A 14,030-nucleotide genomic window follows, 5' to 3' on the forward strand; every position below is an offset into this window, starting at 1 on the left:
GTTGCCCTTGTTGTTTTATTGTTGTAGTTATTATTGTTGTTGTCATTGTTGGATAGGACAGAGAGAAATGGAGAGAGGAGGGGAAGACAGAGAGGAGGAGAGAAAGATAGACACCTGCAGACCTGCTTCACCGCCTGTGAAGTGACTCCCCTGCAGGTGGGGAGCCGGGGTTCGAACCGGGATCCTTATGCCGGTCCTTGTGCTTTGTGCCACCTGCGCTTAACCCGCTGCGCTACAGCCCGACTCCCTCCTTCACAGAGTTTTACCAATACCAATTCTGTTATCCTACCTCACCAACCCTCCAGTACCACTTCTTATTTACCCCTTTCTTTTGACTAACAGCCACCTCCAGATATCTATCTCTTCCTTTACCATGCATATTTTTATTTGCCATGGTTCTTTTTACATGAGTTAAAAAGTCATTTTTGTGTATTTCATCCACTTTGCAGTAACATTTTCTAGTTTAGTTTCTTAACAGACTAGAGGTTGCTGCTATTGAGAGTGTTATGTATTCAACTTTTGATTACTGACATTTGGAAGAGGTGTTTTTTCCTGGGATAAACTACTATGAAAATGACCTGAGGGGGCTGGGTAGTGGAAAACAGCTTACTCAGAAGTGTTTGCTTTACCACATGTGAAGGCCTAGGCTTGACCTCCGGCATTACAAGGGACCATCCTGGAAGGCACCCAGGAGCTGTATGGATGGTAGAACAATGCTGTGGTAACTCTACTGTCTACTATCTGTTTTTCTTTTCTCTATCCTTCACTTACTAAAAATAAATAAGTGTGGGAGGAAAAGAAAAACATTAAGTTCTTAGGTCCACTGAGACAGCTCAGTGGTATCATGTACCCAAGATGCCCTGGGTTCATCCGCTGACTGTTTTTTTGGTTTCTGGTTTTGCTTTTTCTTTCTTTTTTCTCTCTTCTTTTTTCCCTTCTCTTCTCTTCTCTTCTCTTCTCTTCTCTTCTCTTCTCTTCTCTTCTCTTCTCTCCTTTTCACTGGAGTACTTTTCAGGTGTGGTTATGATAGTGTCCAGCACTGAACCTGAAGCCCTGAAGTTCCAGGTGTAAATGTCTTTTGCATAATTATGGTGCTGCCTCCTCCCATCCCTGACTCTGCATTTTTTTAAAGTGTGGGGGAAGGGGAAAAGGGTAAAATTAGGTAGTTTTGTCCTGTAGTTTTTTGTGTTCAAGGCCTCTTATTGCTATAGTTTATATCTGTTACCAAATGATCTGCATTTCTCTGAAAGATAGCTATGGGTTAGTTGCATATGTACAATATAAATAATTGAAATGCATAATTTGTGAAGAAAAAAAAAGTGATCAAACTGTCCAAAGATTTTGTGAAAAACTAGCAGTTATCCTGAGATTGAGAGAGAGAGAGAGAGGAGAGAGAGCCCAGGGGTGGGGAAGGGAGAGGAAACAAAACTGGTGATGGGTGCAGTGTGGAATTATTTCTGTAATCTCAGGATCTTGGAAACCATTGTGAAATTACTAATAAAAATGAACTTAATAGGGGGTCGGGCGGTGGCGCAGTGGGTTAAGCGCATGTGGCACAAAGCGCAGGGACCGGCTCCCCACCTGCAGGGGAGTCGCTTCACAGGCAGTGAAGCAGGTCTGCAGGTGTCTATCTTTCTCTCCCCTTCTCTGTCTTCCCCTCCTCTCTCCATTTCTCTCTGTCCTATCCAACAGCGAATTGCATCAACAAGGGCAATAATAATAACCACAACGAAGCTACAACAAGGGCAACAAAAGGGGGGAAAAATGGCCTCCAGGAGCGGTGGATTCATGGTGCAGGCACCGAGCCCAGCAATAACCCTGGAGGAGGAAAAAAAAATTTTCTAAAAAAAATAATAAAAAATAAATAAACTTAATAAATAAGTGGGGGACGGGTGGTGGCACATCTAGTTGAGCACATATTATAATGCATAGGACCCAGATTCAAGCCCCCATCCCCACCTGCAGGGGGAAAGCTTCACAAGTGGTGAAGAAGGGCTGCAGGTGTCTCTTTCTCTCTCCCTCTCTATCGCCCCCTTCCCTCTCAATTTCTGGCTATCTCTGATCAATAAATAAATAAAAACTTTTTAAAAAATAATTGAAGACTTATTTATATGCTTATTCAATTATTTCAGATTTGCTAATGTTATTTACATGGAAAATTAGATATTGCTGATAAAGAGCTAACTCAGGTAGAACACAGGGTATGCATATATGGGACCCCAGATTCAGTGCCTACTTTGCTCTCTTTCATATGTAAGAAACCTTACTGTTTATATCAAAATCTGACAAGTAAGGGACCAGGCAGTGGAACACCCAAGTTAAGTGCACATAATACAAAGTGCAAGGACCACAGTTGGAGCCTCTGGCGCCCCACCTGCAGGGGGTCGCCTCACAAGTGGTGAAGCCGGTCTGCAGGTGTCTCTTTCCCTCTCTGTCTCTCCCTCCCACTTTCAGTTTCTCTCTGCCCTATCCAATAAAAAGAAAAGAAAAGAAAATAGTCACCAGGAGCAGTGGATTCGTAGTGCAGCCACTGAGCCCCAGTGATAACCCTGGAGGCAAAAATAAACAAATGAATCTGACAATTATATATGTTAAAATGCTTAGAGTAGTTATATATTATACTAGTTATATATTAAACAGATATTTCAGGTAGATTTGCTTAATAACAAACTTAAGTTCTATTCATAGAATCTTAGGGTTTAGTGGTCCCAGGAGGTGGTAAAGTGATAAAGCTTTGGACTCTCAAGCATGATGTCCTGAGTTCAATCCCCGGCAGCACATGTGCCAGAGTGATGTCTGGTTCTTTCTCTCTCCACCTATCTTTCTCATTAATAAATAAATAAAATCTTTAAAAAAAAATCTTAGGGTTTAATAGCTAAATATAATCTAAAGGAATTATTTTATCCCACTCTTTTACAAATGGATTACATAATGCACTTATTGTCTTGGAATATAACATCTTTTCTTTTCATGAAATCCTGAAATACTTAGACACAAAATGAGCTTCCTCTGGTCAGTCCTTTTCTCAAATGTGAGCTGACTACAGGTCTTCCTCCCCTGGAAAAATAATGGCTGCAGAACATTTCAGTTCCATAAGTGATCAATTGTGTGTGATGTCAGTTTCACTATCTTTATCTTTGGACTTTTTTTTTTTTTTGCCTCTAGGATTTTTGCTGGGACACGGTGCCTGTCCACAAATCCACTGCTCTTTGAGGCTATTTTTTCCCTTTTTGTTGCCCTTGTTGTTTTATCTTTGTTGTAGTCATCATTATCGTTGCCATTGATGTCACTGCTGTTGGAAAGGACAGAGAGAAATGGAGAAAGGAAGGGAAGACAGAAGGGGAGAGAAAGATAGACACCTGCAGACCTGCTTCACTGCTGGTGAAGTGACCCCACTCCCCTGCAGGTAGGGAGCTGAGGACTCGAACCAGGATCCCTAGGCTGGTCCTTGCGCTTTGTGCCACATGAGCTTAACCCACTGTGCAACCTCCCGGGCCCCCCTCTTTGGACTTCTTATGACAGTAAGAAACAACAGTAATTACTGGTTTCTCTTGGCTCAACATAACAAGATCCTAAATTTTATGTGTTTTGAGATTTTGAACCCCATTATTGTATTGTGGAAAGAAAAACTTACATAGTTCTGTGTAATGTTTTCTTTCCTAGGTCGAGCAACTGGTCAGTAAAACATCCGAGCTTGATGTGTCTGAAAGCAAAACAAGAAGTGGAAAAATCTTTCAGAATAAAAAAGTAAATACACTTTATATTTGTTATCTAACCCTGTGATTTTTTTTTTCCTGTGTGTTTCTTTTGCTTAAAAGTAAGCATTTTGGGGAGTCGGGCGGTAGCACAGCAGGTTAAGCACATATGGCGCAAAGCACAAGGACTGGTGTAAGGATCCCGGTTCGAGCCCCCGGGCCCCCACCTGCAGGGGAGTCTCTTCACAGGCGGTGAAAAGCAGGTCTGCAGGTGTCTGTCTTTCTCTTCCCCTCTGTCTTCCCCTTCTCTCTCCAATTCTCTCTGTCCTATCCAACAACGACGACATCAACAACAATAACTACAACAACAATAAAAACAAGGGCAACAAAAAGAAAATAAATAAAAGGAGGAGGGAGTCGGGCAGTAGCACAGCGGGTTAAGCGCAGGTGGCACAAAGCACAAGGACCTGCATAAGGATCCCAGTTTGAGCCCCTGGCTCCCCCACCTGCAGGGGAGTCGCTTCACAAGCCTTGAAGCAGGTCTTTCTCTCTCCCTCTTTGTCTTCCCCTCCTCTCTCCATTTCTCTCTGTCCTATCCAACAACGACAACATCATCAACAACAACAATAATAACTACAACAGCAAAACAACAAGGGCAACAAAAGGGAAAATAAATAATAAAAAAAATTTTAAGTAAGCATTTTTACAAAGTTACTAAATAAGATTTTCTTATAACCTTAAGCTGCTTTGAGGACAGAAGTACACTTCTGAAATCAACTGTTTTTGTTATGAACTCTTCCAACAAAATACTAACTTTAAAAATATTTACTGAATTATGTCAGGAAAGGTGAAATTTACTTTTTCAATGACAAATGGTTTATCTAATGCCTCACATGTGTAAGACCTTGGTTCAGTCCCTGGTAACACAATGGTTAAAAAAAAAAAAAAAAAAAAGGACTTTTAAGCATTAGAAAGTCAGTATAAGGGCCAGGCAGTGGTGTACCTGTAGAGCACATGTTACCATGCACAAGGACCCAGGTTCAAGCCTCCAGCCCCTACCTGCACAGGGAAGCTTTATAAGCAGTGCTGCAGGTATCTCTTTCTCTTCATCTCTATATCCCCCTTCTCTTGATTTTTCTGTCTGAACTCAATAAATAAGTAGAATATGCTTTTTTTAAAAAAGAAAAGTATATATTTTTAGAGATAGTAATACAGCAACTTATAATTTGTTGTCATAAGCCATAGCCAGAGCTGAGCAGTGCTCTGGTGAAAGGAAGGAAGGAAGGAAGGGGAGGGAGGGAGGGAGGAAGGAAAGGAAGGAAGGAAGAAACTGCATTAGCTCTCCCAAGCTCACAGATAATGGGTTAACTATTATCTCTATAACTGTCTATATTTGTATAATAAAAATATTATTTTAATTTTTATTTATTTTTCCCTTTTGTTGCCTTTATCATTATTATTATTAGTATTGTTGTTATTGTTGTTGAATAGGACAGAGACAAATCAGGAAAGGATGGGAAGTCAGAGGAGGAGAAAAAGACACCTGCAAACCTGCTTCACTGCTTGTGAAGTGACCCCCCTGCAGGTGGGGAGCCTGCAGATGGGGAGTCCGAATCCTTACACTGGTCCTTGCGCTTGTGCCATGTGCGCTTAAGCCGTGGCACTACCGCCCAACCCCCATAAAAATAAATTTTAAAAAAGAAAGTCTTAGGGTGGGTAGGAGGTTAATGGAAATGAGGAATGACAAGTCAAAGGGTGCACGGTTTCTTTTTAGTGTGATGAAAGTTCTAAGATTGAGTATGATAATGGTTGTGCAGCTCTGAATACAAAATGAATTGTTAAATTGTAAACTTTTAAATGAGTGAATTTCATATTACCTGAATTATATCTCAGCAAATCGGTTTTTTAAGGGGAAAAATCTTCTGTAGCTTAAAAAAAATTAATGTTGGCTGTTTTTGAGAAATGACTTACTATTCACTATCCTGTCTTTGTGGAGGTTAATGGAAATCAGCCAGTGAAATCTAAAGAAAACCGGAAGAGAAGTCAACTAGAATGCGGGAAACCAGTAAGTCTTATGACTATATATAGATAGATTATAAAATAGCAAGTATCAGAATATCATTACTACTGATTAAAATTGAAATGGCAAATATGGGCCTGGATGGTGGCTCACCTGGTAGAGTGCACACATTACCAGGATCCAGGTTCCTACTTGCACTGGGCACATTTTATGAGAAGGGAACAGTGCCCAAGTGTTTCTCTTCTAGAACTCTCTCTGTCTCTCACCCTCTATCAAAAAACTGGCTGCCAGGAACAGTGATAACTGGTTTCAGAAAAATAATAAAATAAAATGACAAATATATCCCTCTCAGGGATGGAGAGACAGCATAACAGTTATGCAAAAAGACTTTAATGCCTAGGGTTCTAATCTCCCAGTATCAATCCCCAGCATCACCATAAGCCAAAACTGACTTCCCCACCCCCCCTCTCCCATTAAAGTAAATAAATAAGGTGGCATACCTGGTTAAGCACACACATTATGGTGCACAAGGACTCAGGTTCAAGCCCCTGGTGCCACTTGCAGGAGGAAAGCTTCATGAGTAGTGAAGCAGGGCTGCAGGTATCTCTTTGTCTCTTTCACTCTCTAGCTCTTCCTCCCCTCTCAATTTCTCTCTGTTCAATAGTAAGTAAATAGATAAAAATAATTGAAAAAGTATATGTTCCTCTTAATATGCCTCAGAGTTCTGATACACAAACTTGTTAGATATTGTGTGCTTCTTTAAAAAGTATTTTTTGGGAGTCGGGCTGTAGCGCAGCGGGTTAAGCGCAGGTGGCGCAAAGCACAAGGACCAGCATAAGGATCCCGGTTCGAACCCCGGCTCCCCACCTGCAGGGGAATCGCTTCACAGGCGATGAAGCAGATCTGCAGGTGTCTATCTTTCTCTCCCCCTCTCTGTCTTCCCCTCCTCTCTCCATTTCTCTCTGTCCTATCCAACAACGACGAAAACAACAATAATAACTACAACAATAAAACAACAAGGGCAACAACAAAAAAAGGGAATAAATAAATAAAAGAAAAAAAGAATCAAAAAAGTATTTTTTAATGATGGTTTATTAATTTTTCTAAGTATTTGCTGTTTGATCCTAGGGAAGATTTTAATTAATTAGAGGAATTTTTAAACTAAATAAACATCAAGAAAAAATATAACAGAGGTCAGGCGGTGGTGCACCTGGTTAAGCACACATAGTACTAAGCATAAGGACCCGCGCAATTAACTGGGTTCAAGCCTCCGGCTCCCTACCTGTAGGAACATACTTCACAAGCAGTAAAGCAGGTCTGCAAGTGTCTTTATCTTTCTCTCTCCCTTCCTTCCTCCCTCCCCTCTCAATTCCTCTCTGTCCTATCCAATAGTGGCTGCCAGGACCAGTGGATTTGTAATGCTGGCACTGAGCTGCCCCAGATAATCCTGGAGGCAAAAAAAAAACAGGAAGGAGGGAGGTAAAAAATATGAGTAGGAGTGAGAAATTGAGAATATAAAAATATTTGAGCCATTATATTTACATACAGCTAAAATTAGGTCACAGATTTCTTATGAGCATGTGTGTGTAACTTCTTTTACTTAGAAAAAAAGTTTTATTAGGGAAATAATAATTTACAAGACAATCATAGTCACATGGTTATAATTTCTCCTCCTCCTGTAGGTGGCTGCATACTAATCCCCTCACTGGTTTAGATCTTCCAGCACCAGAGTGTATTGGGTCCTCACTACCCTCTTTACTTCCTCCCTTTGCTGCTCCCTTCTCCCCCCACCCCCCAGGCTTAGCTTTGTTACAACAGGCCCTGTCTAGATCAAGTCTCGCTCTGTTTTGCCTTTCTTTCCTTGTTTCTTAAGTTCTTGAACTAAGCTCCCTAAAGATCAAAGCATAAGTAGAAACAAGATAATTTACCAAATTCACATTTCCTAAAGATACAGCATTTTTTCCTAGTATCTGAGGGTACCTTTCTCCCTCTAAGTCCAATAACAATGTTTTTTATATTTATTTATTTCCTTTTGTTGCCCTTGTTTTATTGTTGTAGTTGTTGGATAGGACAAAGAAATGGAGAGAGGAGGGGAAGACAGAGGGGGAGAGAAAGATAGACACCTGCAGACCTGCTTCACCGCCTGTGAAGTGACTCCCCTGCGGGTGGGGAGCCAGGGGCTCAAACTGGGATCTTTCTGCCTGTCCTTGTACTTTGTGCCACCTGTGCTTAGCCCACCGTGCTATCACCTGACTCTCAATGTTCTATATATAGAACTTTATATATGGCATTGGTCTATCATTTCTGAAATATTTATTTATTGTAAAGTTGTGGCCTCACACAGCATGATTTCACTGCTCTCAGACTGACTTTTCCATTTAGGTAGACAGAGACAGAAAGAGAAGGGATGATACCACAGCAACCAGAGTATCCCTGGTGCCATGGTACTTCCATTCAAACCTGGACTGCACATTGTGTTATGTTTATATTTTTTCAAATAGAATTTGTGGTCAGAATTGGACAACTGAAAATTTGAAGACTATTTTTATTTTTAAGTACTTTTTAAAAATTCAAATGATAAACTGGTAATATCAAAAATACACTTTCTGTTTTTAATTTATATATCTTAGAAGAGAATAGAATAACCTGAAATCTCACTAATACATAGGGCTTTTTTTTAGTCTTCCAGCCTAATAATCCCTCATTTTTCTATAAAGTCATAATCCTATTTATAATTCTTATTGTCTTGTTTCTTTTTTAGGAAAACCAAAGTATAATAACTCAGAGATATATAGTTAGGAATCTTCCATGGTGTTCTCCCATTCATTCAGAAGTGTTCATTGAATGTCTAGTTTGTATTAGGCTCTGCTAGATACCAGAGATAAATAAATATGCATGTTTTAAATCTTACATGGTGTCAAGGTAGAATGTTTCTCAATTTGCCTGCTAGTTTTTCGATTTTTTCCTCTATTTTCCCAAAATATTTTATTATTTTGAGGATGTAATGTTAAAATCTATCTAATTATTCCAGCAGTCCTAGTGAAGGCCTGATCCTGTGTAGTATCTACTCTTAACAGCCAGTCATTGAACATGGCACCAATAATAAAATTCATCCTGAGTTTAAAGAAAGTAGCTGTTCTATCTTAGCACAAAATAATTATACTAAGTATAACTAAAGAAATCTCAAAAACATGAAAATGATCTTTTAAAAAACATTTAAACTAAAAAGTATCTATTCTTAGTATTTGTTTTCTTTTTACAGGTCCTTCATCATTTTGACTGTTCCAGTCAAGAGTCAATGCCAAAAAGAAGAAAGTTTAGTGAGCCAAAGGAACATATATAAAAATTATTCTTATTCTGTGTTTCTGTAATCTTCAACATTTAAACTAGCATATTCTATATTGCTACCTTAAGGTGTGTTTTCTCTGCTTTTGAAATTTACATGTAGTTTTAAGAAGTGACCACAGTACAGTGAATATCAGCTATCATATTGTGATATTTAATCTTAACTGAGACAAATCCAATAGAAGTACTGGTGTTATAACTGATTCTGTTACCTAGTCAATATTGACCTATCTCCCATTTTTATGGATACTTCCTTTAAACATTTATTAACATTAAGGTCCTCTAAGGCCATTTTTGAAACAAATAATGTTTATTTAGGTATAAATTTTGGTAGGACTATTACTTTTTACTTATGTTAAAATTATACCATTTAACTGACTATGTCACTGTGCTGTTAAAACAATGTTCTTCAGTGCTTTGATATAATGTACTTACATATATAATGTACAACTAAATTTTGGTGCTTTTATGTTTTTAATGTTTTTTACTACAGGACAAAACAATAACTGATTTTTGAAGTCTACATTTTTGACAGCATAAATAAAATATTAAGCATCTGTAACTTTCATGACTTCTTGTATTTATTTAGCAGAAAATGTTTATAAGGCATCTACTTTTGAGATTATTCTGAAGATATTACCTTGCATGAGTTGAGTACACTTCATAAGACTGTTGAGTGTTAGAAAGATACTGTGCTTTTTATGAGCAGTTCTGGGACCTGGCTCTAGCCTTAACCATTTGCTCGAATCTGACAGCTTCATCAGCCATATTCTAAAAACATACACTATGTATGGGCTTGCCAGTAACAAGCACTAATAGATATTATTGGTGTCTGGCCAGGCAACGGCACACGTGGCACAGCACATAATATGCAAGGACCCGGCTTCAAGCCCCTTCATTCCCACCTGAAGGGGGAGAGCTTCTTCACCAGTGATGAAGCAGTGCTGCAGGTGTTTCTCTCCCTCACACGCTCTCCCTTCGTTCACGATTTCTGTCTTTATCCAAAAAGTAAAATTAAAATATGTAATATGTATAATATAAAAATGTATCCATCTGTATAATATACATCAAACCAACTGACCGAGATCAGATTTTCCAGAAAGAGGAAAAGTTGATAGTTGAAAACAGCCAATTAAAAAATCCTAATTTATTTTAGCCGTTTGGATTCTCCACCCATCTCACCTAATTGCCCCAGCATACACTGCAAACGTAGACACCTGCTACACAGACTGACCAACAGAAGCCTTTGTAAGTCTGCAGCTGGTGCTCGCTCACTGCACATTTTGATTGGCCGGTTTAATGGGGGTGGGAGCGCAGCCCTCTTTGCTCTCTTCTGCCAAGGTTCCTTCATTGGATTGACCAGCTGTCAGGTTGGAAAGAAACCTACCTCCTTTTTGGTGGTGTTTGTCTGGATCGCAACACAATAGCAGGGGGGGGGGGGAAGCTTCCTCTCAAGAGTTCTCATTGGTTGACTCAACCTTGGCAGTTTCTGATTGGCCCGATCAAGAAACACCAAGGTAGGTTGCCTAGTGATCCTAAGGAAGCTGATGTGTTATTCCTTCTCTGCATCGAGGGACCAGGAAGTTTGTTCTCTCAGCCTGGCTGAGAAGTTTTTCACCTACTTAGACGGGGTGGGGGGTGGGGTTGGGGACAGGTGTTCCCTAAAACACAGTGCAAGCTGCAGCCTGCGTCTCGCTGTAACTAAGGAGTAACGTCAGGTAAGAACGGGAGATTTCCTGATGTCCAAATTTTGCTTCCAGTTTTCTAATATAGGGATTTTTTAAATCCATTTATTTGACCATTTGTTTTCAGATAGAATTTTTAACAAGTAAATGCCCAGAAGATGTTAATTTTCAAAGAAAATGACCCTTTATAATTACCCCCCTAAGATTTAAAGTTTCTTAGTCTGGGTTAGGAAATAACACCTCAGTGCCATATAGGGTTAGTGTCCTTAATTATTTATTTCATGGTTCTCTTCCTCCTTCCTTCTTTTTTGCCTCCCATCAAGAGTAATGTTTGAATGTAGTCTGTGCAAAGAATCCTTAAAAGTAATTTGTATTTTCACATGCATTTCTGAGTCCCCATTTTAATCAGTATATATTTACTAAGTAGTTACAAAATTGAAGACATTGTGCTAGTCGTTATGGAGACTAAAAATCCCCAAGACCAATCCCTGCCCTCGAGAAGTTTACAGTTCAGAGACAGCTAGACGAAACGAAAGACTATAATAAATACTTTTATTAAAGGGCGTAAGTATAAAGTTCTGTGAAAGTAGAGTTGAGGTTGAGACCATTTCTGGCTATAGGACATATGAGTAGTAGAAGAAATTCTCTTACGGCTTCACAGTGGACTTTCAATAGGCTTTTTGAAAAATGGGTAGAATTTAGAGAGGGGAAAGAACGTAAAGATGAAGAGCATGCACAAAGAAGTAGAAGCAGAAGGCATGGTGGATGTATGAGAAATGGATTGATAAGTGCATAACTGGGAATGATGGGAAACTGCTAGGAAGTAGAATAGAATTCAGTAACAGGCTCTTGAATGCGGTTTTTTTTATGCATATAGTTTTTTTATTCATTTATTGGATAGAGCCAGAAACTGAGATGGAGGGGAAGAGACACCCGCAACCCTGTTTCACTGTTTGGGAAGTCACACACACACACACACACACACACACACACACACACACACCAGAGGGATTGAACCCTGGTCCTTGCACATGATAATGTGTGCACTCAACCAAGTGTTCCACCACCTGGCCCCTGTTTTTAACTTGAGAAATAATATTCTCTTAAATGATGATTTAAAATATGTACTGTAAATCACTTAAATTTTTTAAACTGGCATTTAGACGTACCTAAAAGTTACTAAGTTTGCTTCTTAATATTTATGAAAAAGAGATAAAGAGAGTGAGAACCAGAGCATCGCTCTAACACATACAATGCCAGGCTTCAAGCTTTAGGCCTCATGCTTGAGTGTATGCCCCCTCTCCAGCCACAAAGTATGCTATCACATGATTTAATGCAATTTTTCACTAGGGCTTTGTGCCCTGCATCATTCCATCCCTTCCAGTGATCTCTCTCTATCTATCTATCTACCTATCTCTCTCTCTCTCTCTCTCTCTCTGAGATGATTTAATGCAATTTTTCACTAGGGCTTTGTGCCCTGCATCATTCCATCCCTTCCAGTGATCTCTCTATCTATCTACCTATCTCTCTCTCTCTCTGAGATGATTTAATGCAATTTTTCACTAGGGCTTTGTGCCCTGCATCATTCCATCCCTTCCAGTGATCTCTCTCTCTCTCTCTCTCTCTCTCTTTCTCTCTCTGAGATTGAGGGTTATGTACTAAGAGAAGTGGGGTCCTAAAGCTTCTCCTTTTCATGATGCTCCCATTTGTACACATGGTAAAGTATGTCCTCTACCAGGTGATGTATCTCCTGCCCCTCCCCATGTAGTTTTTAAGACAACTGTTGTACATAATGTGTAAGAGCTTGCACTTTTGGTGTTTTTGTTTTGTTTTATTTAAACAAATTTTATTTACTTATGAGAAAAAATAGGGTGGTCCGGGAGGTGGCCCAGTGGCCCTGGAGGTAGCACAGTAGATGAAGTATTGGACTCTCAAGCATGAGGTCCCAAGTTCGATCCCCAGCAGCACATGTGCCAGAATGATGTCTGGTTCTTTCTCTCTCCTCCTATCTTTCTCATAAATAAAGAAAATCTTAAAAAAAAAAAAAAGAAAGAAATGGGAGTCGGGCTGTAGCGCAGCGGGTTAAGCGCAGGTGGCGCAAAGCACAAGGACCGGCATAAGGATCCGCGTTCGAACCCTGGCTCCCCACCTGCAGGGGAGTCGCTTCACAGGTGGTGAAGCAGGTCTGCAGGTATCTATCTTTCTCTCCCCCTCTCTGTCTTCCCCTCCTCTCTCCGTTTCTCTCTGTCCTATCCAATAATGATAACGACAACAACAATAAAACAACAAGGGCAACAAAAGGGAATAAATAAATAAAATAAAATATTTAAAAAAAAAAAAAGAAAAGAGAAAAAGAAAGGAAGGAAGAAGAAGAAAAGAAAAGAAAAAAGTAGGGGAAAAAATAGGAAGAGAAAAAGAACCAGACATTACTCTGGTGTTACATGTGCTGCTGGGTATTGAACTCAGGACCATGACTCTCAAATGCTTGAGAATCCAATGCTTTTTCTGCTGCACCACCTCCCAGATCACTGGTGGTTTTTGTTTGGTTTTGATAATTGAAACAGAATTTACTAATCTTTTGACATTCTCTTGCTAGTACTTTTATATGTTTGTGTATGTGCAAGATAATTTGAAATGTGATCCACATGAACTTCTGAACATCATTCTCTAGATAAGAGCTCAAAAGTGGGAAACTGGGGAATATTATGCATGTAGAAACTATTGTATTAACTGTTGAATGTAAAACATTAATTCCCCAATAAAGAAATTAATAATAAAAAAAAAAAAAAAGCTCAAAAGTGAATGCTTGATGAGACACTGGAGTATGGGAAGGAAATAGTAAAACATTTCTATTTTTCACTTCCATTTTTGGTGTCTATTTTATAATATATATATAAATGTATAAATTTTACATATGAATTATATGTATTTTGGGTCATGTATGCTAGTGAGAATGGAGCTGTCCCTACCATTGTTGATCCACATTGAGGGCAAGGTCCTGTAGGGGCCCACAAAGGGGTCTTCCTGATGGAGATGACCAGTCACAGTGGAGAGAGGGAAAAGGTCACCATTTCTATGGCTCTTTTGAATGACTGACTTGGTTTCTTGTCAATGCCTTCTGTAGATGCTTAGATATAAAACTTTGGAAAAGATACTTGTATTACTATTGGCCACACAATTTTTCGAGTCATTTCATCTCCCTTTCTCCAAGTTCTCAAAATTTCTCCCTGACTTACATTTTTTGATGTGCATGTGTCAACATATGTTTATTTATATAAGCATATA

The 14,030-nt window shown here is 39.3% G+C and overlaps 2 protein-coding genes across 7 annotated transcripts in view; both read left to right on the top strand.

Annotated features, from left to right (window-relative positions):
* The window catches only part of HORMAD1 (HORMA domain containing 1), a 34,085-nt gene extending 24,463 nt beyond the window's left edge, over nucleotides 1-9,622 (top strand). The window contains exons 13-15 of one of the 2 annotated variants that reach the window (XM_060201740.1): nucleotides 3,664-3,747; nucleotides 5,692-5,760; nucleotides 8,978-9,622. In XM_060201740.1, coding sequence (XP_060057723.1) covers nucleotides 3,664-3,747; nucleotides 5,692-5,760; nucleotides 8,978-9,058 — 234 coding nt within the window. In that variant the 3' untranslated portion in view covers nucleotides 9,059-9,622. Of the gene's footprint in view, nucleotides 1-3,663; nucleotides 3,748-5,186; nucleotides 5,281-5,691; nucleotides 5,761-8,977 lie in introns of those variants that run through there. The other variant, XM_060201741.1, reaches the window with a different exon arrangement.
* Nucleotides 9,623-10,602: 980 nt separating this feature from the next.
* Nucleotides 10,603-14,030, top strand: part of GOLPH3L (golgi phosphoprotein 3 like) — a 40,741-nt gene continuing 37,313 nt past the window's right edge. Inside the window, exons 1-2 of one of the 5 annotated variants that reach the window (XM_060201747.1) lie at nucleotides 10,603-10,801; nucleotides 12,414-12,483. In XM_060201747.1, the coding sequence (XP_060057730.1) occupies nucleotides 12,439-12,483 (45 nt within the window). In that variant the 5' untranslated portion in view covers nucleotides 10,603-10,801; nucleotides 12,414-12,438. Of the gene's footprint in view, nucleotides 10,802-12,413; nucleotides 12,484-14,030 lie in introns of those variants that run through there. The other 4 variants (XM_007531546.3, XM_060201744.1, XM_060201745.1 and 1 more) reach the window with 4 other exon arrangements.

Source organism: Erinaceus europaeus, chromosome 11 (genome assembly GCF_950295315.1).
Source record: "Erinaceus europaeus chromosome 11, mEriEur2.1, whole genome shotgun sequence".
Classification (NCBI taxonomy): Eukaryota; Metazoa; Chordata; class Mammalia; order Eulipotyphla; family Erinaceidae; genus Erinaceus; species Erinaceus europaeus.